This window comes from Herpailurus yagouaroundi, unplaced genomic scaffold (genome assembly GCF_014898765.1).
Source record: "Herpailurus yagouaroundi ecotype Mexico unplaced genomic scaffold, PumYag 67120, whole genome shotgun sequence".
Taxonomy (NCBI): domain Eukaryota; kingdom Metazoa; phylum Chordata; class Mammalia; order Carnivora; family Felidae; genus Herpailurus; species Herpailurus yagouaroundi.
The window spans coordinates 220867-246350 of NW_024419969.1; the positions used below are offsets into that span (position 1 = coordinate 220867).

The following is a 25484-nucleotide window of genomic DNA, read 5'->3' on the forward strand; positions in this document are numbered from 1 at the left end:
TTTTTTTTTTTTTAATTTTTTTTCAACGTTTTTTATTTATTTTTGGGACACAGATAGACAGCATGAGCAGGGGAGGGGCAGAGAGAGAGGGAGACACAGAATCGGAAACAGGCTCCAGGCTCTGAGCCATCAGCCCAGAGCCCAACGCGGGGCTCGAACTCACGGACCGTGAGATCGTGACCTGGCTGAAGTCGGACGCTTAACCGACTGCGCCATCCAGGCGCCCCAAGAACTTTTTATTTCTTAAACCATATCACAGTTATTTGTTGGCAGGATGTTTTTATTGTATCCCAAAACAGTAAGCCATGTTTCCTTCAAATGAGGGCATTCTCCTATGTAACATCTAAATCAGAAAATTAACATTGACATATTCTGCCATATATTTGACTGACCCCAGTTAAGATGGCACCAGTTTCTCCAGTAATATCTTTAGCAAAGAGATAGGAAAACTTTTTTTATAAATGGCCAGATAGTAAATAGTCTAGGTTTTGTCAACCAACAGGCATGATAAATAAACATTGGAAAAAAAATTATGTAGGAATTTACATAATTAGAGTGAAAAATTTTTTTTCACAAACTTTGTATTAGTAACATTCTTCCTATAAAAATAATAAGTGCAGTTTTTTTATAATACATGTTTCCTAATGAGAATTAATGTAATTTTTTATGGTGGGGTATGACTATTCCAGGAAAGGGCTGAAAATTTGTATTCACTATCTTTAAAATAGTTGTAAACACTCATTTGTTATTGTTGGGCTTTAAAATATAAATTTTGTAGCATTGCCTGGGTGGCTCAGTTGGTTAAGAATCTGCCTTCCATTCAGTTCATGATGTCACAGTGCATGAGTTCGAGCCCCAGTCAGGGTCTGTGCTGATAGCTCAGAAGCCTGCTTCAAATTTGTGTCTCCTTCTCTCTCTCCCCACCCTGCTCATGTGCATGCTCTTTCTCTCTCTCTCTCTCTCTCTCTCTTTCTGTCTCACAAAAATAAACATTGAAAAAAATTTAATAAAATAGAATTTTGTATATTTTATCTTTGACATGGTTTTTCCACAAACAGGTACTGCTGCTTATCTTATTTCATGAAAGAAATTTATAGAATTCTCCATCCTTGTGTCAGTATTCTTTAACTTTTTATTTTTAGCATGTCCTTATATTACCGATTAATCCCCTTTGAAATTTAGGCTGGATGGGGGCATCTGTGTGGTTCAGTTGGTTAAGCATCCGACTTCGCCTCAGGGGATGATCTCCCGGTTTGTGAGTTTGAGTCCTGCATCAGGCTCTGTGCTGACAGTTCAAAGCCTGGAGCCTGCTTCGGATTCTGTGTGTGTGTCTCTCTCTCTGCTCCTCCCCTGCTTGTGCACGTTCGCTCACTTGCTCTCTATAAAATAAGTAAATAAACATTAAAAAAAAAATACAAAAGGTCAGGATGGAAGTTTCTCAGTTGCACAGTTAAATGCATTCTGAAATAGTGAAATCTTCTTTGCATTTACATCAGGGTTTGAAAATTATACAGCAACTACATTTACGGTTTGGAAAGTATGTCAGCTGTAAATTTGTATAGAGATGGAAATCACTTTTTAATTTTGATTGGAGTGGGAAATGTATAATGCTTGACATTTCTTGTGAATTAAAACGTGTTAGCATCTAAATGACTCCACTGCAGCATTTTTCATTTAAAGTAATCTTTTGCCTTAGGATTACAGGCTGAATTTATTAAGAAGCGTCAAGTCTGCAGCAAAACCTAAATTTCTAAACCTTTCAGTGTTTGGTAACACTAGTTGAGGATCTTTCTTCTTGTTCAGAAGAAGTTTCATTCTCAACCCTGTAGTTTAAAAATCAGAATTATATTGGGTGCCTAAGTAGCTCAGTTGGTAATGTCTGACTCTTGATTTAGGCTCAGGTCCTGATCTCATTGTTCATGGGATCAAACCCCACTTGAGGCTCTGTGCTAACAGTGCTTAGCCTGTTTGGGATTCTCTCTCCCTTTCTCTCTGCCCCATCCCACTCACGCTTATGCTCTCTCACTCTCTCTTTGAAAATAAATACATAAACTTTTTAGAAGTGAGAGATAAACTGAGACACCTGGGTGGCTCAGTTGGTTGAGTGTGCAACTCTTGATTTGGGCTCAGTTCATGATCTCAAGGTCATGAGATTGAGCCCCACATCAGGCTCTATACTGGACATGAAGCGTATTAGGATGATCTCCCTCTCCGCCAGTGGTGTGTATGTGTTCAACAACAACAAAATCACAGTTGTACTTTATTACTGCTAAACTATTAAACTGCTGTATAATAGGGCAAGTTAAGATACCCAGATTCTATTTCTAACAGAAATTCATGAAACTAATGAATGATGTTAAGTCCATGAAAGTCAATGATGTTTACTATTGGCATTGCTGGTTTAATAACAGATGATAAATTTTCACATGTTTTCCACAGAATACTTGCTGGTGAGTAATACAGTGAATGACCGACCATGGATGAAATGAAACAAATACGTTTAATATATGAAAATGGACAAATGCATGACTATATAAATCTTTCCTCTTAAGGCTTTTTCTGTTCCACACATAACTACAATGAGTTGTAATACATTTTAGCAGGTTCTACTAGATTGCACTCAATTCATGTTTTGTCAGCTTCTTTGAAATTTTGCTCTGCAGTTGTTCAATGTGGATGTTATTCTAGGCCATTTCCTCAGTTACTGAATGAAAACTTGAGATTGACTGAGCCTAAACAATTACTAAGCTACACTGATAACCATTACCTTATCGTGGGCCTAGCAACTCAAATTTATTTATTGAATTGCTTTTGCATTCACTTACTGTATTACTTTTGTATTATTATTTTGGTAAAATATAAATAATTAAAAATTTGCCACTGTAGCCATTTCAAAGTAACGTTAATTATATGCACAGAGTTCTTTGTATCCTTATGCCATATCACCACTTTTTCCAGTGCCTTGTTTTTTAATTGGCTGTGTAACCAGTGCTCTCAACCCTTAAGGAGATTTCCTTGTAAAAGACATTTATTTTCTCTGAACACATTTCTCTTGCTCCTGCACTCAAGAGACCTCATCAGAGTTAAATGTCATTTATATCTTGGCCAGTAGATGAAGTTTTTTTGAGCTCTGCAATCAGCCATTTCCTGAGCCCCAACTACTTTTAGAGTAAAATGGTATTTAGAAGCTAAGATATGGATGCTAAGTATTGATTGCCTTAGATGTGTACATATATGTACTTATACACGAGTTAACAATAGTGCCTCCAATTGCAGTCTACTCTACAGTCTTCCTTATGCTTTCTTCTTGTCAGTACTTTAGATTTACTTACCTGACAGTGACAAACCTGGTTTGATACTACGTTTGATACATGTGCTTATGTAATTAATCCTGTAATGCACCAGTCCCTTGCTTTACTACCACCCTTTTCCATATACTCGAACTTACTTAGCCTGCTCTCCAGTTCTAGAGCCCAGGCTGTTCTTCCACATAAAATTTAAGCAGAGCACTATGAGAAACCATAATTGGTATCTTTGGAGATAACCTGTACAACTCTGGCAGGTATCTTTGCATACTAGATCCTGTTGGGGTATATATTAAATGCTTTAGAAAAGAAAAAAAGAGGAGATACTACCAAGACAGCTTTGAGATAAGGCATTCAGCTGGAAGAAGCAGTATGAAATAAAAAAGATTTCCAAAAAGTGGACATAAACAAGGAAATGGAGCCTACTTAGATGGCTGAAGCATTGCAAAACCTGTGAATAGTTTTTACTTTAATTGTTGTTCTTTTTTTTAATCTAATTTTCTTTTAACATTGATGCATAGTTGACATATAATGTTACCTTAGTTTCAGGTATACAAGGAAAGGATTCAGCAAAACTGTACATTATGCTGTCCTCATCAAAAGTAGTTACCATCTGTCATTATACAACAGTGTTTAGTCCTGTTGACTATATTTCTTACGCTGTACCTTTCATTCCTGTATTTAACCTGTTTCTATCACTTCCTGTCACTCATTTTGACCATGCCATCTGCCCCTCCCCCACCCTCAGTTTATTCTAGTGTCTTTTTTATTCTAGCCATTCCCACTTGTGTTAAGGTCCTGATTTCCCTGATAATGTTGAGCATCTTTGTCATATTATACTAATACACGTATTATACATATATTCTCCTTTTTGCCAGTTGAATATGAGCTTACTGGTGTTACAGAAATATGTTCTTGTAGGACAGACTATACTCATTTTTCTTATGCTATAATTGGTAGTGAGGTTTTTTTTCTCCTCTTGACTGCATTGTCTTATTCTTTTTTTCTAGTTAGACAGTAGTTTTATTGCTTTAGTGCATATACAAATTTATGCAACCAGGGCAGAGACTGTGGATGACTTGTATTTCCAACTGGTGATTACAGCAGTTCTCAGTCAGAATCTATTGGCATTTAGCATCTTTCCTGTCTGTTCCTCTCAAGATGCTTTCAAACACCAGTACCTTTCTTAATCAAATAACAGAGATCCTCAGAAAGATCAGGAGCAAGTCCTTTCAAGTTAAGTATTTTCAAGATTTTATTGCCTGCTCACAAAACGTGCAACACCATGGGAGTCTTACAGGGAGAGACTGAGTCAGTCAGGCCCTTCTTGGCAAATTTGTACATCAGCTCCTTCATATTAGCAGCCATCAAGTTCAACTTCAGCCACTGGGTATGTACATGTGACCCATGATGGCAGTGGTCAGGCAGAGAAACAAAATGTCTTCTTTTTTGATTAAAAATCATTTGTTGGGGCACCTGAGTGGCTCTGTCAGTTTAAGCACCCAACTTCCAGCTCATGTGCTGATCTCTTAGTTCGTGAGCTCGAGCCCCGCATCGGGCTCTGTGCTGACAGCTCAGAGCCTGGAACCTGCTTCAGATTCTGTCTCCCGCTCTCTCTTCCCCTCCCCCGCTTGCACTCTGTCTCTCTCAAAAATAAACTTTAAAAAAAAATTTTTGTTTTTTAAATAAAAAAATTTTTTTAAATCATTTGTCATGGGGGACAGGGGCTGCATGGCTTTGCCACTTGAGCACTGGACTCCTGATTTCGGCTTAGGTCATGACCTCACAGTCATGAGATTGAGCCCCATGTTGGACTCTGCACTGATGGTGCAGAGATTCTCAACTTGGGATTCTCTCTCTCCCAGTCCCTTCGTCTGTCTGTCTCTCAAAATAAACTTTAAAAAATCTTTTTTTTTTTTTCTTAATTAAACCCACTCCTTTTCTTTGTATTTTAATTTTTATTATTTTTGAGAGAGAGACAGCGTGAACAGGAGAGGAACAGAATCTGAAGCAGGCTCCAGGCTCCGAGTTGTCAGCACAGAGCCTGACGGAGGCCTCAAACCCACTAACTGCAAGATAATGACCTGAGCTGAAGTCAGATGCTCAGCCAACCCAGGCATCTTTGTTTTAAGTAGGTTTCGCACCCAGTGCAGAGCCCAACAAGGGCCTTAGACTCACAGCTGTGAGATAAGACCTGAGCCGAGATCAAGAGTTCGACAGCTCACCTGACTAAGCCACCTAGGTACCCCCAAAACCCACTCTTTATATTGTAAGATATTTTTTTATAGGTGCCCCCAAAACCCACTCTATATTGTAAGATATATTTTTTTTAATGTTCGTTTTTGAGAGAGCAAGACAAAATGTGAGCAGGGAAGGATCAGTGAGAGGGAGACACAGAATCCAAAGCAGTCTCCAGGCTCTGAGCTGTTGGCACAGAGCCCAATGTGGGACTTGAACTCATGAAATGTGAGATCATGATCTGAAACAAAGTCGAATGCTTAACCAACTGAGCCACCCAGGCGCCCCTATGTTGTAGGAATTTTAAAGCTACATAAAATGATAAAAAGAACTTCCAAACACTGTTCACAGTTCAATAATTCTTAACATTATGGTACATTTGCTGTATTAGTCTTCCTTTATGTAATTTTCTAACTTAAGAGAAATGGGTATAGCACCTATGCATTTTTGGTTATTTATTTTTTGAGAGAGAAAGCACAAGTGGAGGAGGGGCAGAGAGAGAGAGTGAGAGAGAGGATATCCCAAGCAGGCTCCATGCTGTCAGTGCCAAGCCCATTGCATGACTCACACTCATGGACTGTGAGATCATTACCTGAGGTGAAAAGTTGAGACCACTTGTTTTGCAGACTACATCTCAGTTTGGACTTCTGTATGGTTTTTTATAATTTGCACTTTACAAAATATACAAAATTACAAAATATTTACTATACAAAATAAATACATAAAATTGGCCATCTTAATGTGTTAAGTGATGTTAACTGTATGCACAATTGTGCAGCCAATTCCAGAACATTTTCATCTAGAAAAACTGAAACTCTGTATCCATTGAACAGTAACTACCCATTTTACCTTCTCTTCCCAACTACATTCTACTTTGTTTATTTGAATGTGACTCTTCTATATACCCCATAAAAGTGGATTCATACAGTATTTGTCTTAATGGGACTAGCCTATTTCACTTAGTGTAAAGATATGTTCTTCCATGTTCTAGTGTTGTCAGAATTGAATTTCTTTTCTTTTTAAGACTAAATGTATATTTCAGTGTATGGAAATCACAGTTTTTTTGTCATCCATTTTCTCTGTCAGCAAGTGCTTAAGTTTTGTACAGTTTTTGGCTGTTTGGAATAGTACTGCTGTGAACATTTCAGTACTAGTTTTGGTGTGAACTTTTTTTTTTTGTATATAGATATAGATATAGATATAGATATAGATATAGATATAGATAGATATAGATAATCTGGGAGAAAAATTGCTGGATGAGGAAGTAACTCCATGTTTAACGTAATGGGGAACTGCCATACTGTTTTCCAAAGTTGGTGCACTACTCCTATTTCCACAAGTATAAGGGTCCCAGTTTTTCCACATTTTATTGATAATCTATTACTGTTTTTCCATTTCGTCTTGCTAAGTTGTATTAAAGGGGCATTTCAGGGGCGCCTGGGTGGCACAGTCGGTTAAGCGTCCAACTTCAGCCAGGTCACGATCTCGCGGTCCGTGAGTTCGAGCCCCGCGTCGGGCTCTGGGCTGATGGCTCGGAGCCTGGAGCCTGTTTCCGATTCTGTGTCTCCCTCTCTCTCTGCCCCTCCCCCGTTCATGCTCTGTCTCTCTCTGTCCCAAAAATAAAAAAAAAATAAAAAATGTTGAAAAAAAAATTTTTTTTTAAATAAATAAAAAAAATAAAGGGGCATTTCAATGAGGCTTTCATATGCATTTCTTTGATAGTTAATGATTGTTTCTTCAAGGGCTTACCAGCCATATGTACGTCTTTGGAAAAATGTCTATTTACAGATTTTGCTTAGTTTTTAATTGTGTTGTTTGTCTTTCTATTATTTTTTAAGTTTATTTATTTTGCGAGCGAGAGAGAGCAAGATCAAGCACAAGCATGGGAGGGGCATATAGCGGGGGATGGGGGAGAAGAGAAAGAGAATCCCAAGCAGACTCCATGCTGTCAGTGTGGAGTCCTACATGGGGCCCGAACCCACAAACTGTGAGATCATGATCTGAGCTGTGAAACCAAGAGTCAGAGGTGTAACTGACCGAGCCCCCCAGGTGTCCCTCTCTTTCTGTTATTGAATTGTAAGTGTTCTTGGTACATTCAGATAGATGTCCTTTATCAGATATATAGTATATAAATATTCTTCCCGTTTTGTCCCATTTTCTCTTTTATTTCCAAATAGTTTACTTTTATTCACAGAAGATTAATTTTGATGTAGTCCACTTAATGTTTTTCCTCTTGTCACTTGTGCTTTTGGCACAATACATAAGAAATCATTGTGTAGTCTCAGGTCATGAATATCTACTGCTACGTTTTCTTTTAAGTGGGGATATTCTGGTTAGCATCATGTATCTTTTTTTTTTTTAAGTCTCTGTTGATAATATGACAACAATGCAAAGGGTTTGCACTGTCTGTACATCAGGAAAGTTTTCTTTTCTCTATTGTCTTAAATTGTGACTTAATTTTAAAAACAAACCGTTCATCATATGAGGCAAATAATTAAGCAGTTGGCGGGAAGCGATTGTGTTTTAAGGAGAATAATTCCTTTTGAGTGTTTTGGGGTTTTTTCTGTCTCCAGTGGGTGTGGGAGGACATGTTGATTTGTCGTCTCTGGATAGGAAATTGCTCCTTTCATATTTTGGGTTGACAATTAAAGAACTGTGGTTGATTATTAATTAGTCCAGGTCTGATTATATCTTAACATTTGATCTTATAGATCAGCTTTGCTAATATTTATTGATGGTGTTTTCTAATTAAAGATAATATACTCTTCAGTATATTAAATGTCAAATGTTAAGAACATGTGAATTACATTTTACTTTAGTCTGTGTTTTTTTGCAGATAGCACAACAGTAGAAAAATTAAAAGCTGTTTGTTTGGACTATGCAAAACTTGGAGAAAATAACCTTGGATCATCTCTTGATTCACTTTTCCTTGGTCCTTCTGCCTCCCGAGTGCTGTATCTAACAGAGGTTTGTTTTATTTTTCACAATGTGATTTTTATATCATATGGTAATGGAAATAACATGCATTAAGATTATAATCTTTGAAATTTTTAACATCTTTTAATACAGCCCCCTCTTATTTTTTTTCCCCAGGTAGTTTATGCCCTGTTGATGCCTGCTGGTGCACATTTGGCAGATGATTCCTCTGACTTTCAGTTTCACTTTTTAAAAAGTGGTGGCTTACCCCTTGTACTGAGTATGTTAACAAGAAATAACTTCCTGCCAAATACAGATATAGAAACTCGAAGGGGTGCTTACTTCAATGGTCTTAAGATAGCCAAACTATTGTTAACTGCCATAGGCTATGGCCATGTTCGAGCTGTAGCAGAAGCTTGTCAGCCAGTTGTAGAGGGTGCAGATCCTGTAACACCGGTAATAAAACTTTAAAAATCTTTAACAAGTTTTATGGTGGATGTTTAATTTTTAAAGCTAAACTGCTAAATGATTAAGTACAGAATGCAAGTTCAATTCAATCTATTAAGTTATATTTGTATTGTAAATGTAAATACTCTCTGGTGATTATACTGATCTCACTAATCCTTAAGTCCCTTTTGAGTGTCAGTTGTTTAGGTCTCAGAAACTTCACCTGAGCCTTTATTAACTGATATCTGAAAGATATAACGATATATAAAGGTAGAAAAGAAAAGATCTAATTGGCATATTGCCCACCTCTTCTTCCAGTGTGGCCATTGTAACAACCATTATTGACAAAAACTCTGCTGTCCTGTGGTATCATCCAGATATACTGAGATTTGATGCAAATGGGGTTGAATGGGGGCATCTACTTCACACTAGATTTTAGTTCATCAGTGATGGTTACTTATGATTGTTTTGTTAAACACCAGCTAAAGATAAAAATGGGTTAGGGATATAGATTTTCTTTATATATATGTTGGTTCTTCATCACAAATATTTGAATTACTACACATTTGATACTTACACATCCCCTTAATAACATGAGGTGAGTTAATAGTGTTATGGATACTACTTCAAAGAAGACTCATATAGTGAGGCATTTTAAATAAAATATAATGTCTGAGATTTTCTCTAACATATTTCTGGAGGTGTGGTCAGAACTAGACTTTTGTTTTTAATTTTTTATTTATTTACTTTTGAGAGAGAGAGAGAGTGGGAAGGGGCAGAGAGAGAGAATCCCAAGCAGGTTGTGCACTGTCAGCTCAGAACTCCATGTGGGTTTTGAACTCCTTAACTGTGAGATCATGACCTGAGCCAAAACCAGAAGCCGGATGCTTAACCAACTCAGCCGCCAAGGCACCCCTATATTCTTTCACTTTTATATAATTTTGCAATTTTCTGGATATAAATGGATGAAAAGAAAAGTGGTGGCTCTGTACAAGAAAATTTTAAAAAGAAAATTACAATAACTTTACTCTAAGTGTGATGCTTTATTTGTGGCTTCTGTACATATTTATATAAAAACAGGTTTTTGTCATGATCCTTTCCATACTAGCTTAATGAAGTACATGGAAAGCAATTTTATGTATCTCTTTATACTTTTAATATTTACTGTTTAGAAAATGTGCCGTTAAAATACAAAGGTGTACTTAATACTGTCCAGTTGCAGGTTGCTCACATTCTAATATGGTACTAAATACAAAATTCATTTTAAAAATATGTTTATTATAGGGGTGCTTGGGTGGCTTAGTTGGTTACGCATCCAGCTTTGGCTCAGATCATGATCTTGTTCATGGGTTCTAGCCCTGCATTGAGCTCTGTGCTGAGATCTTGGAGCCTGAAGCCTGCTTCATGAATTCTGTGTCTCCCTCTCTCTCTGCCCTTCCCCTTCTCATACTTTCTCTCAAAAATAAAAACATTTAAAAAATCAAAAGTTTTCATTGTATAATTACCAATAATATAAAGAAGAGGGTTATAATTTGAGAACTAGAATAACTATTGAAAAAAATTAATTCTAGGAATTTCTCCTTTTAAATTTAAGAGCTTGTATATACTGTTGAGTAAAATTTTGTGACCTTTATTTTTTTATTTTTCCTTGTTTTAACTTCTTTTTCCATGAAGCATTTGAGGCCTTTTTGGTTTTTTTAATTTTTATTTATTTTTGAAGGAGAGAGAGACAGAGTGTGAGTGGGGAAGAAGCAGAGAGAGAGGGAGGCACAGAATCTGAAGCAGGCTCCAGGCTCCAAGCTGTCAGCACAGAGCCCGACACAGGGCTCAAACTCACAAACCGTGAGATCATAACATGAGCCAAAGTCAAACGCCTAACCCAACTGAGCCACCCAGGCACTCCTGAGGCCTTTTTTGAATAGAAAAATATTTAATTCCAAAGGTAGCATAGGGAGAAAAAGAGTTATTTTTATCCTGAAGAATATACCTAATCTTAATTACAGTTTATTGGGTTGAATTGAAATTAAGACCAATGCTGACCTTAATAAGAATAGTTGCAGCATAAGAAAAGTGCAACAAGATTCTACTAACGTTAAAAAATAAAATCTAATTGGTTGTTAAAATTGAATTAGCATTTTTTTAAAGACAGTTTTTTAAGTTTATTTTGACAGAGTACAAGCAGAGGAGGGGCAGAGAGAGAGTACAGAAGACTGAAGGGGAAATAACTGAGTGGTTATAAATTTAAAAGTTAGAAAAAAATTGAAGGTGTATTTATGTAGTTTGAAGGTGTATTTATTCATTTCTCTCAATGTTACCTTGACAGGAATAGCCAGAAGGGTGGGAAAACGTTTTACCTGGAAATTTGTAAAAGATTACTTAAAGCCATGTCATTTATCTTCTGCAATTAAGTGCACTCTGGGGCTCCTGGGTGGTTCAGTCAGATAAGTTTCCAATTCTTGATTTCAATTCAGGTCATGATCTCACAGTTGTGAGAGGCCCACATTGGGCTCTGTGCTGAACATGGAGACTACTTACGATCTCTCTCTCTCTCCCTCATTCTCACTGCCCACCACTGTCTCTGTCTCTGTCTCTGTCTCTGTCTCTATCCCTCTCTTTCTCAAGAAAAGAAAGATAGTGAATTCAGGTGTAGAAACAATATTCATCTAACAGTGGAGTTTACAGTAGAGTATTGTCACTCCAAAAGGTAACTAAGAGAAGTCTACCGTGTTGGCAGTCTGAAATGCTTTTTATGAAGATCACTGAAAATCGTACAGTGGATAAGTGGAAGGATTACATTCTAAGAGAGGTGATAAATGAATACCAGAGAGGTTTTTGTTATGTGCAGATTTTTGAAACTGTGCTTACGTACAAGATTTTTACTCCAAGTAAAAATGTTAATGTTTACAGATCAACCAAGTAACTCATGATCAAGCAGTGGTGCTACAGAATGCTCTTCAGATTATTCCTAATCCATCATCTGAGTGCGTGCTTAGAAATGTATCTATACGTCTTGCCCAACAAATATCTGATGAGGTTAGTATCAGATTTTGAAAGCTCTAGGGTTTTGAATGGTTAATTTTTTTTTCAATATATGAAATTTATTGTCAAATTGGTTTCCATACAACACCCAGGACTCATCCCAAAAGGTGCTGTCCTCAATACCCATGACGCACCCTCCTCTCCCTCCCACCCCCCATCAACCCTCAGTTTGTTCTCAGTTTTGTTTTTTGTTTGTTTTTTAAATATTTTTTTTTCAACATTTATTTATTTTTGGGACAGAGAGAGACAGAGCCTGAACGGGGGAGGGGCAGAGAGAGAGGGAGACACAGAATCGGAAACAGGCTCCAGGCTCTGAGCAACCAGCCCAGAGCCCGACGCGGGGCTCGAACTCACGGACCGCGAGATCGTGACCTGGCTGAAGTCGGACGCTTAACCAACTGCGCCACCCAGGCGCCCCTGTTCTCAGTTTTTTTAAGAGTCTCTTATGCTATGGCTCTCTCCCACTCTAACCTCTTTTTTTTTTTTTTTCCTTCCCCTACGCCATGGGTTTCTGTTAAGTTTCTCAGGATCCACATAACAGTGAAACCATATGGTGTCTGTCTTTCTCTGTATGGCTTATTTCACTTAGCATCACACTCTCCAGTTCCATCCACATTGCTACAAAGGGCCATATTTCATTCTTTCTCACTGCCACGTAATACTCCATTGTGTATATAAACCACAATTTCTTTATCCATTCATCAGTTGATGGACCTTTAGGCTCTTTCCATAATTTGGCTATTGTTGAGAGTGCTGCCATAAACATTAGGGTAAAAGTGCCCCTATGCATCAGTACTTCTGTACCCCTTGTGTAAATTCTTAGCAGTGCTAACTGCTGGGTCATAGGGTAGGTCTATTTTTAATTTTCAGAGGAACCTCCACACTGCTTTCCAGAGTGACTGCACCAATTTGCATTCCCACCAACAGTGCAAGAGGGTTCCCGTTTCTCCACATCTTCTCCAGCATCTATAGTCTCCTGATTTGTTCATTTTGGCCACTCCGACTGGCGTGAGGTGATACCTGAGTGTGGTTTTGATTTGTATTTCCCTGATAAGGAGCGACGCTGAACATCTTTTCATGTGCCTGTTGGCCATCCGGATGTCTTCTTTAGAGAAGTGTCTATTCATGTTTTCTGCCCATTTCTTCACTGGGTTATTTGTTTTTCGGGTGTGGAGTTTGGTGAGCTCTTTATACATTTTGGATACTAGCCCTTTGTCCAATATGTCATTTGCAAATATCTTTTCCCATTCCGTTGGTTGCCTTTTAGTTTTGTTGGTTGTTTCCTTTGCTGTGCAGAAGCTTTTTATCTTCATAAGGTCCCAGTAATTCACTTTTGCTTTTAATTCCCTTGCCTTTGGGGATGTGTCGAGTAAGAGATGGCTACGGCTGAGGTCAGAGAGGTCTTTTCCTGCTTTCTCCTCTAAGGTTTTGATGGTTTCCTGTCTCACATTCAGGTCCTTGATCCATTTTGAGTTTATTTTTGTGAATGGTGTGAGAAAGTGGTCTAGTTTCAACCTTCTGCATGTTGCTGTCCAGTTCTCCCAGCACCATTTGTTAAAGAGACTGTCTTTTTTCCATTGGATGTTCTTTCCTGCTTTGTCAAAGATGAGTTGGCCATACGTTTGTGGGTCTAGTTCTGTGGTTTCTATTCTATTCCATTGGTCTATGTGTCTGTTTTTGTGCCAAGGGGTTTCTCAATTTGAAACTTCCTTTTGAGATTGCTTTTCCTGCCTTCCACAAGTTTTGGTATGTTCTGCTTTCATTTTCTCAAGATTATTTTTTAAATTCCGTTTTTGTGCTTTTTTGTTTTTGTTATATCTTTTATTTGTATCTTAGAGAGCAGGAGAGAAGGCAGGTGAAATAGAATCTGAAGCAGGCTTTCCACTCAGCATGGAGCCTAACACAGGGCTCCATCTCAGACCTGGTATCATCACCTGAGCTAAAATCAAGAGTCAGACACTCAACTAACTGAGCCATCCAGGCGCCTCATAAGTTCCCTCATTTTGATTCTCTTACTTAATACTTGCTCAGAAGCATGGGTGAAAAGTTCTGAATATATCTAGTTAGGTCTATTTAGTCTTTAGTGTTGTTCAGTTCTGCTGTTTTCTTACTAATTTTCCTGCTGAGTAATCTATTCTTAAGAATGGAGTATATTAAGTTTCTTTGTATTATCGTATTGCAATATTTTTACCTTCAAATCTGTATTTGTTTTATATTTAGGTGTTTTGATGTTGGTGTTGAACATCCAGTTGAATTGACCCTTTATCATTATTTAATATCCTTCCTTGCTTTTAGTGAGAGTTTTTGACTTAACGTTGTTTTGTCTACCCTGTTCTCTTTTGGTTACCATTAGCATGGAATAATCTTTATTCTTTTCATCAGCGTCAGCCAGTGTCACTTTATTGTAGGCAGCAGATGGTGAGATCTGGGTTTTTTTTCTAATCCATTATCTACTCAGGGTGGAGGTTTTTTGTTTTGTTTTTGATTAGCAGATTTACACCATTTACATTTAAAGTAATAGATATAATAGTTTGTTAATAGATACAAACTTAGTCTTGCCATTTTCTTAATTGTTGACTATTCCCTCCATCTTTGCTATTCTATTTTGTGATTTGATTTTTTTGTGTAATGGTACACTTTGATTCATTTTTCTCAAGTATGGCTTGCACTTACGACCTGAGCTGAGAACAAGAATCAGTGCTTATCTGACAGAGCCACCCCAGCATCCTTGATTTTTTTCAATAGCATCTGTTGTTTTTGACATAAAGTTGTATCTCCTTGTGGGTTTGATTTGCATGTCCCTAATGGTGAGCACTTGTTCATGTGCTGATTAGCTCTAGTCAGGTATCTCTCTTGGAGATATGTCTATTCGTGTCTTTTGGCCATTTTTATTCACAGTTTACATCTTTTTATTGTGTGTCCATTAACAAATTATAACTACAGTGAGTTTAAAACTTTTGCCTCTACAACTGTTAGAGATAATAGTGATTTATATACCACCATAATGGTGGGTGAATGAATGAATGAGTGAATGAGTGAATGAATGAATGAATTTGACTATATTTATCTTTACCAGTTTTATACTTTTATATATATTTTTATGTTACTGATTAACATTCTTTCAACATGAACTTCCTTTAGCATTTCTTATAAGGCAAATCTTGTGGGTAATGCATTATCTTACATTTGTTTGCTTCAGATGCATTTATACTTTATTCATTTCTGATGGACAGTTTTCCCAAGTATAGCATTTTTTTCCTTTTAACACTTTGAATATTTCTCTCTTGTTCTACTGGTTTGTCAAGTTATGCTGACAAATCCTCTTATAATCTTATGGAGGATTCTTTTCCTTTGAAGAGAGTCACTTTTCTTGCTATCGAAATTCCTTCTTTGTCTTTAACTTTTGATAATTGGATTGTAACACATGTGTCTTGGTGAAGTCTTTATATTGGTTTGCATTTGGGATCTTTTGAATTTTATAAATCTCATAATCTGTATCCCTCCCACAACTTGGAAGTTCTCTCTCAAAATAAACCCATTTGTTTCTTCTCCTTCAGTGACTCCCAACACGTATTTATTGGTGTTTCTTGATGTTACAAGACTTTTTATTACTATTTTTCTTTTTCTCTCTTTTTTTCTTCCACTAACTGGACAATTACAAATGATATCTCTTAGTATTCACATACTCCTTCTATTTGATTTCTGTTGATGAAGCTCTCTGAATTTTTTCATTTTATTCATTGTATTGTTCGGCTGCAGAATTTCCCTCTTGTTTCTTTTCAAATATTTCTGTTTTCAGTCTTCATATATTCATGTATTGTGTTCTTGGGTTCATTGAGTTGTGTATATTCTCTTGTACTCATTGATCTTTTTTAAACAATTATTTTGAATTCTTTGTGAGGCAGTTTGTAGTTTTCATTTCTGTGAGTCAGTTACTTAAAGATTATTTTATTCATTGCTGGTGTCTTGCTTCCTTGATTCTCCATATTATAGTAGCTCTTAGTTGTGTGCATATTTGAGGGAGCAGTCACCTCTTCCAGACAGAAAGATCTTCAGCTGTGTGTTAATATATTGGTGCTGGATGATGGGATGTGCAAGCTCCCGCTTCGTGAGAGTATAGCAATTCTGAGAAGTTAAGGTCAGGGTTGAGAAAGATACAGGCCCTATTCTGAATAACCAAGGCCATAGATATTAGTTGTCAAAAGCAGAAATTTTAAGTCACTGGAGAAGTAGAGAGCATGGCTGCAGCAGTGACAAGGTTATCTGGGTTCCTCCTGTTTTCATTTTCCTCCATGAGAGAAAATTGCAACTGAGTCGATCTCTCTTTGCTTTGAGTTGCATTTTCCTCAGGGATGGGGTAAGTAATGTAACTTTTCTATGTGGCCATTCTCAGTTTTTGTGCCCTGATTTTTATGTGCTGCAGCCTCATTCAATTCTGAATCTGTCCCAGGGATATTTTTGTGGATACGTAGTGGTTTATTGTTTTTGTTGGAGGGACAAGCATGGAAACCTCCTATCCATAATCTGGCTAATGTGGGTTCACTGATCTGGTTTTAATTCAGCATTTGATCTGATTCTGTTCTTCCCCATCTTATCACTTATACTCCCTTAATTACTTTTTAATGTGGTTACTCTTGAATCTGCAGAACACTGCAGGTTCAAGAATGAGGCAAATTCCTTATAACATAGTTTCCAAATCGCCTTCTTTTCTTTGTAACATTGCTGTCATTCATTTCATATATCCATAAGCTGTACTCAACAAGTTACTGTCCCCATTATTATTTTGAATACACTATTATCTGTTAATAGTAAGAAAAGTAAGATTTTCCCTAAAATAGTACTTCTCTAAAACTCTATATTTCTCTGTATAGATTTAAGTTTCAGACCTGTATCATTTTCCTTTCTTCTGAAATATTTCTTTTAACATTTTGCAGGATAAGTCTACTGACAATTTCCTTATATTTTGTTTGAGAAAGTGTTTTTTTTAATTGTTTTTTGTTTTTTGTCTTTCATGTTTTAATGATAGTTTTGCTGTGTACAGATTTCTAAGTTGATGGGTTTTTCTTTCAATACTTTAAATATTTGACTCTATTTTCTTCTTGCTTTCATGGTTACTGAAGAGATGTCAAAGGTTATTATTATTGCTCCTCTGTATAGGTAAGGTTTTTTTACTCTTCTTTCAAGATTTCCACTTTTTCTTTGATTTTTCTGGACACATAAAAAATGCCTATGTGTACCTGTTTTGGTATTATCTTTCATGATGGCCTCAGTTTTCTTGATCACTGATTTAGAGTGTCGTTGATTTTGGACAATTCTCCATTGCTATTGCTTAAAATAATTTCCTTGTTTTGTTTCTTTGTTATATACCCATTATCCATATGTTGTACTTTCTGTAGTTGTCTCACAATTCTTGGTATTCTGTTTCATCATCTTTTGTTCTTTGCATTTCCATTTTCAGAGTTTCTATTGCCATTTTTTCAACTTCACCAGCTATTTTCTTCAGTTGTGTAATCTTTTGATTACACCACAGGCATTCTTCCTTTCTGTTACAGTGACTTCTATATATAATTAGCATTTATTTGGTTGTTTCCTTAAAATTGCCACTGTTGTGTCTACATCACCCCCATGTTCATACATGTTCTTTGTTTTACCTGTTAGATCCCTTGGTATATTAATTATACATTTTCAAATTCCAAGTCTGGTATATTTGCTCTGTTTCTTCAAAATTTGTTTTTTACTTTTCTTTTAGTGTCTTTTATATTTTGCTGAAAGCTGAACTTGACATTATTAGGTAAATAGACCTTATTGGGGAGGAACTTGGCTGTGTTTATTGTCTGTTATAGATACTAGTTGTAGAGGCTAAAATTTCCTGTGGTATCCTTGTTTTTTCCTGGGTTGAGTTACATTTCTCTAGAGACATCTTCTTTAATAAGATCTGAGAAGTTTAGTTTTTTCCAGTGAATTCCATGTTATTATAAGGGCTGCCTATTGATATGAGTTAGAGGAAGTTACCATATAGTTTCATCTTTACAAACTCCAAGGTTTTGCTTATCTGTGTACAGCTCAATTTCTTCCTCATATTTGAAATACAGTTTTGTCAGACATAGTATTTCTGTTTGGTAGGTGTTTTTTTTCTTTCAGCACTTGGAGTTTTTTGGACCATAGCCTTCTTGATGAGAAACCCACTGATAATTTTGGTGAGAATCCTGTGTGCCTTATTTGTTGCTTCTCTTGCTGCAAAATTCTTCTTTTGTTTGGCTTTTGATAATTCAGATGTATTACGTGTGTATATGTGGGTCTGTTGGATTCATTTAGGTTCTTAAACTGCATGTCCACTTCACTCCTCAAATTGAGGAAATTTTTCAGTCTTTTTCGAATAATCTCTGCTGCTTTCTATCTCTTTTCCTCTACTTGGACTTTTTGTTCACTTTCAGTTATTCTTTCTGCTTCTGACACAATCATTACAATTGTACTATCTTCACATTTGATGATTTCTTTAATCTACCTATTAAATCTACTTACTTAAATATTTCTAAAATGGATTTTTCATTTAAGGTATTATACTTTTCAGCTGCATAATTTTTTAGGGGATTTCTTTTTTATGTTTTCTGCCTCTTCATTGTTTTGTTTTTAATTTTATACATACCTCCTTGATGTTCTCATTCTTTTCATTCTTTGAGCATCCTTAAGACAGTTTTTTTTTTTTTTTTTTTTTTCTTGAAGTCAGTATCTGATTGTTTTCAGGGACATCTTTGTTGACTTGGTTTTTTTCTTGACTGGACTATAGTTTCCTGGCAATTTATGCATTGTATGTTCTTTGATGAAACCTGGACATTAGAAATATACACTGTTGTATTTCTGAAAATCAGATTTTCCCTTTCCCACAGTTTTGCTGGTGTTTGATGTTGTCATTGCTGTTATTATTGTACGCAGTCTCTGGTCTCATAATCAACCTGGGGTGTAAACTGTACGTTTTCATAGGTATTTTCTGAACCTTTTCCCTTCCTTGAGCACATACAGTGACTTTTCTAAATTCCCCCATATATGTGTTTGCTATTGAATGTCCTAATCCTGAAATGTTAGAAGAGAAGAGAAGAATAAGAAAAGAGAAGAATCAGAATCATAAGAGAAGAATCAGAAAAGTTAGTGACAAAATCCATCTGCCCTTTTTAATGCTCTGGAAGTGCTAAGCCAGAGCAGAGTGGTTTCCCCAGTGGGAGTGAGAGTTGAATAATGACTTCCCGCCTCTATATCTACACTGTATTACCGGGAGCAGCAACCAAAAATCAAAACACGTATCTCTGATATTTGGAGGACATAGTGCCTAACTGACCATCCTGACTCACATGTGTTGCTGCTAGAATATTTGCTTTTGTTACATGACACAACTTTTGCTAGGAGATGGAATCTTGGAACTCTATTCAGCTATCTTCCAGAATTATCTTTTACTTTTAATTATGTGTCTTTGTATCTAAAGTGAGCCTCATGTAGATGACATAAGTGATTCTTTTTTAAGTCATTTTGGCAATCTTTGCCTTTTAATTGGAGAGTGTAATCTCTTTAAATTTAAAGTAAGTGAATGACAGGCACCTCTCTGGCTCATTTGGTATAACATGCAATGTATGAGTCTTGATCTCAAATTTGTGGATTTGAGCCACAAATGTTGAGTGTAGACATCACTTAAAAATAAAATCTTTTTAAAAAAGTAAATAAATAATGACTTAATCTGATATTAGGCTTTTTGGATATTTGATACTCTTCCATTTTGATTCCTTTATTTTTCTGTATTTATCTTTTATAGGCTCTAAGTTGTTATCCCAAGAATATCAGTTAATACCCTAAACTTAAACAGTCCTAGTTTGAATAAGAACAGTGTGTTTGAAAAATGCCAAGTTAGTTTTACTAACATATAAATACTGTTGTCTCCATTTTAGTCCTTTTCCTTTGTATATTTATTGTTGAAGATTACATCTCTAAACACTAGTGTGACCATTCACATAGATGTAAAATTGTTTCTTACATTTGCCTTTTAAATCTCATAGTAAAGGGAGGCTGGGTGGCTCAGTCGGCTGAGGGTCTGACTTTTGACTTAAGCTCAGGTCATTATCTCATCATGTTCATGGGTTTGAGCCCTACATCTGCCTCTGCTCTGACAGCATGGAGCCTACTTAGGATTCTCTCTCTGTCTCTGTCCCTCCCCCCTGTTTGTGTGCTTGCTCATGCTTTCCTTCTCAAAATAAATAAATAAACTTCAAAATCCATGAGTATCATAGTAAGAGAGGCTACATGCTCAGAGCAGTGCTGATTTTTGCATTTCAAATATAGTTACCCGTTACCAGTGTTGTTTACAGAATATGGCTTCATATAACTGGTTAGTGTGTTTTCATTTCGTTTGTAGGATGCCCTTTTAGGACAGCTCTTCATCATATTCCCTGAACTTTTTCTTATCTTGAAATTTCTTCATTGAAGATGTTTTGTACTGGTTGATAGTTTTTTCTTTTGTCACTTTATATCTGTCATTCTGCTTTCTTGATTGGGAGTTTATGATGAGAAATCATCTGTAAATCTTACTGAAGATTACTTAGGTATGACAAATTTTTTCATCCTTTATGCTTTCACAATCTAGTCTTTGGCTCTCAATAAATTGGCTATAATATAATGTATTTCCCTGTGACTCTGTCTTAGGTTTTCCAGTTTCAAGTTTGTTGCCTTTGTTGGGTGTGTATTTTGATGTCTTTCATCAAAATTAGGAATGTTCAGTCATTATTGTTAAAATAGTCTTTCTGTCTTCTGGGACTTTTGGTTTACTTCATGGTATGTCACAAGTTCCTTAGACATTTTAAACTTTTCTTTATGTTCCTCATACTAGATTGTATCTGTTGTTATCTTACTCTTTTTCTCTGCCTGCTCAAATCTAGTCTTGAATGCCACTGTGGAGTTTTTTATTTCTGTTGTTTACTTTTTGTGCCTGGAATCTCTTTAAATCTTCTAACAGTTTCTATCTCTTTCATAAAACTTTGTCATACATTCTTGTTTTTCCTTTGTACCTGGTGGTTTGATCATGTTTATGAGTGTTTCAAATCTTGTAGAAAGTTCAACATCTAGCTTCCTGAGGTACACTGTTAATTTATTTCTTTTCTTTGTATTCACCATACTTTTTTATTCCTTTGTATAATTTTTTCTTTTTCCCCCTGAAAATGGTATATATCAATTTTACAATTCATGTAATAACTGGAAATTAGATCTGTCCTCTTCTCCAGACTTGCTCTTCTTGATGTTGGAGAGTTAATTATGTAGTGCCAGGGACACCTGCTGGCTTAGGCTTAGTTGAGTGGAGTATGCGACTTTTAATATGGGAGTCATGAGTTTGAACCCCACATGGGGTGTAAATTGCTTAAATAAATTCAGCTTTTTAAAAAAGATTTTGTTGGGGCGCCTGGGTGGCGCAGTCGGTTAAGCGTCCGACTTCAGCCAGGTCACGATCTCGCGGTTCGTAAGTTCGAGCCCCGCGTCAGGCTCTGGGCTGATGGCTCAGAGCCTGGAGCCTGTTTCCGATTCTGTGTCTCCCTCTCTCTCTGCCCCTCCCCCATTCATGCTCTGTCTCTCTCTGTCCCAAAAATAAATAAACGTTGAAAAAAAAAAATTTTTTTTTAATAATAAATAAAAAAGATTTTGTTGTGTCAGTATTTTGGCAAAGTGCAAAGAAAAATCTGTTTTACAAATTGGAACTGTATTAATAGTACATTCCTTTAGTACTTTATGCAAACATTTGTGCAAACATTTGTAACCGTGCTTCATCATTCACTCTCTTATCATACTATCCTACATATTAGCCTGAGGTGAAAGCTTAACTGTCATGTATTTTTTAGTATTTGTCCCATCCTATTAATGTGACTTTTCTTTCAGTGTTTTTGGCTGCTTTTCAAAGTCCTGACTTCCTCTCCCCCAAAAAAACCTCTCTAGGTCTTGCTACTTTGCCAGTTATAGGTTTCAGTTATAATCTTTGCTCCTAAGAGCTTTGGGTTTTTCTGTTGCCATAGGATGTTTTTGCCCATTACATTGTCTTTTCCACCATAAGTGAGTTCTGAAGAAACAGAAATTGAGTGTTCTCTGTGTACATCAGTTCTGCAGAAGCCTTAGATAAACTAGCCACAAACACAATAGTTTACAAATAAGGTCTTCTTTGCTCCATCCAGAAGCAGGAACAGGATCTCACATTGTGAATGTGGCTTGCCTTCTTGAAGGACTTATACCACACAGAGTAGATGGTGGGGAGAGCACCAAAAAACTTTCCTATCATTTTTAAGTTGTGATTTTTGTGATATGGTGTTTGATTGAATGATACAGATTGGTTTTTCAAGAGTTCTGTAAGTTTTTGATTGGTTTCTGATGTTTCCATGGAGGAACAGGAGCTTGGAAGTGGCTGCTGTGCAATATTGCTTCTATCCTTTTTGAGCATTATTTATTTTTAATTTCCAAATTTTCATATAAGAAGTTTGTTTTAACCCATTAAAAACCTGATAAAAATACTTTAATAGGATATTAACCTCCTAACTTGGTTTCACTATTGTTGAGCTTTTGTTTTGTTAGTGATGTCAATTTTTTGTTTGGTTTGTTTTTAAGTGAATCCATGTAGTGCATATAAAATTTGATACTTTAGATAGGATAATTAGGAATTAAGTATTTCACTAACTAATTGACTTTCATCTAAGTACCTGAAAGAAATACTAAATGAATGAACACATAGGTTTAGAGAATTGTCAGTATACGTAAAAGTTCTGGACACGTCTTCTTGACCTCCTAGCAGAAAAACAAGGTCATTGTTACTAGAACTGAGTGAGTAAGGGGGACATTTTTAGAGATGAGGTAAGAGATAACTAGCAATGTGTGTGATTATGTAAAGCTATTGGTCATTGTAAGGACTTTGGATTTTATTTTAAGTCCATGGTAACAACTGAAGGTGGAATTGCAAATATATCTACAATTTGCAGAGCTGTTCTCTTGCACCTTGACTTAAGTGAAATAGGAAGTGATTGCAGTGTTTTGAATGGAGGTGATATATTTGACTTAACATTTCAAGTTGTTTTCTTGGGCTGCTTTTTTTTTCCTTCAGAAAAATGACAAGTATCAGATATTTTCAGTGTGTACTTATTTTTTGTGAGTTTGAGCAGTGTACTATGAGACACCTGCGAATTCTTTAAAAGTATTAAACCATTTCTGCAGAAAATTTTGAAGGAAGTTGTATATGTGGATGTATTTAGATGTATTTTGGAGGTTTTTTTGAATCCCATCTTTGGTATTTGTAAATGAGAGGAACTTTTAATTTTAAGATCCTTAAAAGTTGTGTGAGTTTACATTTGGGCGGACTACATAAATTGAAGTCTGGCTAGTAATCTGGCTTACTAAAACTGAACTATGTATTATTTCCTCTTCGCCTTGTCTTCTTTTTTCTTCATTGCTTATTAACATTTTTGTGAAACCATAATATGTGTGAATAAGAGCTTCCTTCTCTAAGGTAATTGAAGGAAGAGGAGCACAGAACTAGATCCTTGGTATTTGGGGAACTAATCTGGACTAGAACTGGAATACATGTCTATTCAAACACCACAACACAACATTCATATTCTGATGTTTGTGTTTTCCTATCCCAATACATAATTGCTCTTGTGATACAACAGGTGCTAATGATTTTCCAGCAAGCAACCCAAAAGTTTTTCTCAAGAAATATATTAGGGGTTGGCAGAATTTTCATTCCTAAAGCATTAACTTCAGTAGTAATTTTTACCAGTTGAGAAAATACTTTAAAGTTAGAATATGGGCATTATGTTCTGTTTCAAATTTGAACCACAAATTTGAATCTAGCAGCTGTCAAGAAGAAAGAAATGTAGCATTTATCCACAAATACAAGTAATTTATAATGCCCTTTTACCCACCAGTTAACACCTAAACATGTGTTAGGCTATTAATAACCAGGATATCTCTCTTCATTTATAAAGCCTGAAAGACTTTGCTTTTGTCAAAGATTAAAGAGATCACCATTTAACCTGAAATCAAAAAGACAGAAGTGGATTTATCACTGATAAACTGATTAAAAAAAAAAAAAAACGACTTGTTTTTGTCTTGTTTTGAATCTTATCACTGAGGATAGTAAGGGAGAACTATGCCAATTATGCACATTTTCTGAGTAAAGCAGACTGTATGGAGTTCAGGCACTGGCAGGTTTGCACAGGCATCAGTAGGTTGATGTTTTTTGTACATTCATATATTCAGGTGAGACTGGGGGTTGCTGGATAGGGGCTTTATTGAAGTCTTTTTCTGATCTGATTTTTGTTAACACGCTCTTTGGTTCTTTCCAAAAGCTCAAAAGTTGACTGAGGCATTTGTGCTTTGTTGATTTCATAGATTTTAAGCTAATTTTGTTGCCTTCATTTTATCCCAACTAACGGTAAGGCTTTTCCCAAATTTGTGAAAACTTTAAGGTCTCATTTTCTAATGGGAATTGCAGACAGACCTCTAGCTTTTATTTTTTTTATTTTAAAAAAAAAAATTTTTTTTTTCAACGTTTATTTATTTTTGGGATAGAGAGAGACAGAGCATGAACGGGGGAGGGGCAGAGAGAGAGGGAGACACAGAATCGGAAACAGGCTCCAGGCTCTGAGCCATCAGCCCAGAGCCTAACGCGGGGCTCGAACTCCCGGACCGCGAGATCGTGACCTGGCTGAAGTCGGACGCTTAACCGACTGCGCCACCCAGGCGCCCCCAGACCTCTAGCTTTTAAACAAGTAGTCTTTACCAGCATGGTAACTATAGAATACCTCTTTTGTAGGTTCCAGAATCATCATCATAAACACAATATTCCAGAGAGATCAACATATTATTCAACATTTTTGAAGATATAAATAAATAAAAGTTACATGAAATTTTTGGTACTGAAATTACAGACTGTTTCTAAAAATCCTCAATGAGATGAAAATATATAATCAATATAGTATTCAAATGATCCTTAAACTCTGGTGTATATCAGAATCCTTAAGATTCCTTATTAAAATGTAGATTGCTGGACCTCTCTTTCTGAGTTTCTGAATCAGAAAGTATAGATTGGGCTGAAGAATGTGTATTTTTAAGAAGTTCTCTATTTCCCAGGTAACACACATGCTTCTCATCTGATGATCATTTTGACAACCATTGAAAATGACGAATGGCTTCATCTGTTTTGAGTTACTTGCTTCAAAGTACAGATCGTTGAAACAGTTCTTCACGAGGCCAAAAAAATAGTTTTCATTACTATATGCCATGTTCTGTTGGGGCTCTAGGGTTATTGCAAGATTTGGGGTTTTTTTTTTCCAAGGGACATTTTAAACGATATCCTGTGGGCACCTGGGTGGTTCAGTCAGTTTGGCGTCCTACTTTTGATTTCTGCTCAGGTCATGATCTGATGGTTTGTGAGGTAGGACCCACATCAGAATCCCCACTTGTACACTCACTTGCTCTCTCTCTCTCTCTCTCTCTCTCTCTCTCTCTCTCTCTCTCTCTCTCTCT

At 36.3% G+C, this 25484-nt stretch overlaps 1 protein-coding gene across 1 annotated transcript in view; it reads left to right on the top strand.

Annotated features, from left to right (window-relative positions):
- LOC121024772 (probable ubiquitin carboxyl-terminal hydrolase FAF-X) overlaps positions 1-25484 on the top strand; it is a 158557-nt gene that overhangs the window by 93622 nt on the left and 39451 nt on the right. Inside the window, exons 22-24 of the mRNA XM_040466999.1 lie at positions 8380-8510; positions 8637-8915; positions 11814-11939. Coding sequence (XP_040322933.1) covers positions 8380-8510; positions 8637-8915; positions 11814-11939 — 536 coding nt within the window. The remainder of the gene's footprint in view (positions 1-8379; positions 8511-8636; positions 8916-11813; positions 11940-25484) is intronic.